Source organism: Sphaeroforma arctica (assembly GCF_001186125.1).
Source record: "Sphaeroforma arctica JP610 unplaced genomic scaffold supercont1.4376, whole genome shotgun sequence".
Lineage (NCBI taxonomy): Eukaryota > Ichthyosporea > Ichthyophonida > Sphaeroforma > Sphaeroforma arctica.
The window spans coordinates 1-2,522 of record NW_014036182.1 but is presented as its reverse complement, the minus strand read 5'-3'; the positions used below and the strand labels follow the sequence as shown (position 1 = coordinate 2,522).

The 2,522-nt window shown below is 36.0% G+C and overlaps 1 protein-coding gene across 1 annotated transcript; it reads left to right on the top strand.

Annotated features, from left to right (window-relative positions):
* Positions 1–1,428: 1,428 nt before the first annotated feature.
* Positions 1,429–1,589, top strand: SARC_14269 (hypothetical protein; the record flags this gene model as incomplete). Its single annotated transcript, XM_014291600.1, has 1 exon — positions 1,429–1,589. A coding segment is annotated over one exon (161 nt), but the record flags the coding sequence as incomplete, so codon positions are not given.
* Positions 1,590–2,522: the final 933 nt, after the last annotated feature.

Below are 2,522 nucleotides of genomic sequence, written 5' to 3'. Positions count from 1 at the left end.
ATGTATATTTACGAATGTATAAACAATAAATGAATAAATAAATATTTAAATACAGTACAGTACAGTCAAACCTGGATCATCGTCTAGGTCTATTTTTGTTTACCTCTATTTTTGTCCGTTTTTTCAGACGGACCCCCTATTTTATGTGTCCTATATAAACTATATAGGATGTAGATGGACAATGCACGTGAACGTCCTGCTCCAGTAGGAACATCATATCACTCCAGATCAGCTCTTCCCCCCTGAAAATTCAGAAGATAGTTCCAAGCAATATAATGTGAAGTATCATGTTGCTGTATATATGGTGTGCGTGTATCCTCACTGCTCACATACAATACAGGCGGTGCAAACACAACGCATGACCGTCATACACGATGTCCAATACGCAGCAAAGCAGAACGACAAAGACGCCGATACATCACAAACCAGCACAAAGAAGAAAGTCGCTAAGAAAAGAATTATACGCGAGCCTTCGAAGCATAGTATACATTTATCTGAAGCCTCAATAGGTGAGTTTATTCGTAAAACGAAGAAAGGAGGATATAATCTACATAAGACTAGGGCTGTTTTAATTACAACAATTACCCTGGGGAAAGTTTAATATGTTGCTTCTTTTCTTGTTTGTTTGTTTGTTTTTTTATACAAGATACTTCCAAAACAAAAAAAAAGACCTTCTTCTGATGAAAATCCAAAAAGCCAGAAGGGCAAGAAATCATGGCCCTCCGCGGCTCCGCCCTCCCGGATTGAGATTTTCAGTCTCCGACTCTCCCCCCAGCCAGGCTGGGGGGGAGAAAGTCACATTTCGAGACATTATTTATGATTTATCCAGAGACGGCTATATGATAAAGAAAGTAGAAACAAAACTGAAAACATTTCAGTTTTTTAATTTTATCTTTTTAGTAAAATCATACATATGTAAATAAATACATAAGTATTTTGTTTTTATTATTGTTTAAAAATTACAAGGTGTCATTCTGACACAGAACGAGAGCAATTTGGTGTTGCGCTATGACGCGACTTACAGGTGTACAATTTTAATTGAATTAAATGGTCTACAACTGCTTTTTATTTATCTTTCGATCTTAAAAATACCGAGTTTCTTTGTTCGTTCTGTGGCTTTTTCTTTACTCTTTTTTTTCTCGCTTTGTTTGGAGATCGGTTTCCACGATATGTTAACCAATAGATGATTGGGTATTTTGATTTTCGAGCCCACTGGTGGCCCTCGTCTTGTTATTACAGTAATAGTTCCGCACAAAAACTTATCATAGATGTCACTTGTGGCCCTGTGGGAGCGCATCAATATTATATATTGCGGAAATTATATATAGAGTTGCTTGTACATAAATTGCTCATTTAGTACGACAATTTTTACTGTCATCACCTTGAGAAAATACTTCAAAACTATGCCTACTGAAATTCCCCATGAAGCGCCTACTCCAAGTGCTAAAGACGAAAAATCTAGGGACACACCCATCATTCTGCAAAGCTCTGTTCTAATCGTGGAAAATAAATACCCATTGAAGTGTCAAATAATTGGCCGGTTTTACATCGAGCAACTACCCGTTCAGACATTCAACAATGCGGGCTAAGCAGAATCTGCACTACCTGCAAGTCCGCAACTATGAGCTGATTATTTATTTACCGCCGACGATTGTTTTAAAAAGAGATTGATATACCGTCAACAATGTTATAGCTAGCTCGTTCGATCTCATTGCTCATTCGATCGCATTGCTCGTTCGACATTGCTAGTAAATGGTACCGTAACTACGAAACTCTTTTGCCTCCATTTGAACCATTATACCTTTACTGGAGAACTAGGCCTTGTGGATACTAGGTGAGCATCAACAAATTCAAGTGACAACAGACAAACGGCAAACGTTCCCCGTACGATGAAATACTACTTGTGGTATGACGCCGTGTATTCGAGAGGGCGGCAACTATACGATCACGCAGCTGTAGTTGGAAAGATCTTGGTTCAACTGGGAAAGTTGGAAAGCACCCTATTTTTGAAATTTTATTTATATCTGAATACCATGAAGTTATTTGTGAAGCATAGTTGAGGACAAAAAGGGGACCGTGGTGATCTCACTCGAAATACAGTCAGGCCGTCCGGATTGATATTTATCATTCATTTTGTGATTCTCACACTCATGGCTCATGAGAATGCTTGTGTCAAAACTCAAAGCTGATCACAATTTTTATATTCACAATACTTCGCCCATTTTCACAATGAAAAATAAAAGAAGATACTTTCCCTCCGTTGTACATATATAATAAACTTAAATACTTAGGTTTAATCGAAACACAAGGAATGGCGACGGACACGTTGGAAAAAAAAATGAACATAACTAAAATATAATAGATTTCATTTCGAAACGTTCAAAAATTCATATATTAAACACAGATATGTAATTGCAGATGTATAATTATGAATATGGGTATGAATATATATATATATATATATATATATATATATATTATATATATATATATATAATATATAATAATAATAAATAATAATA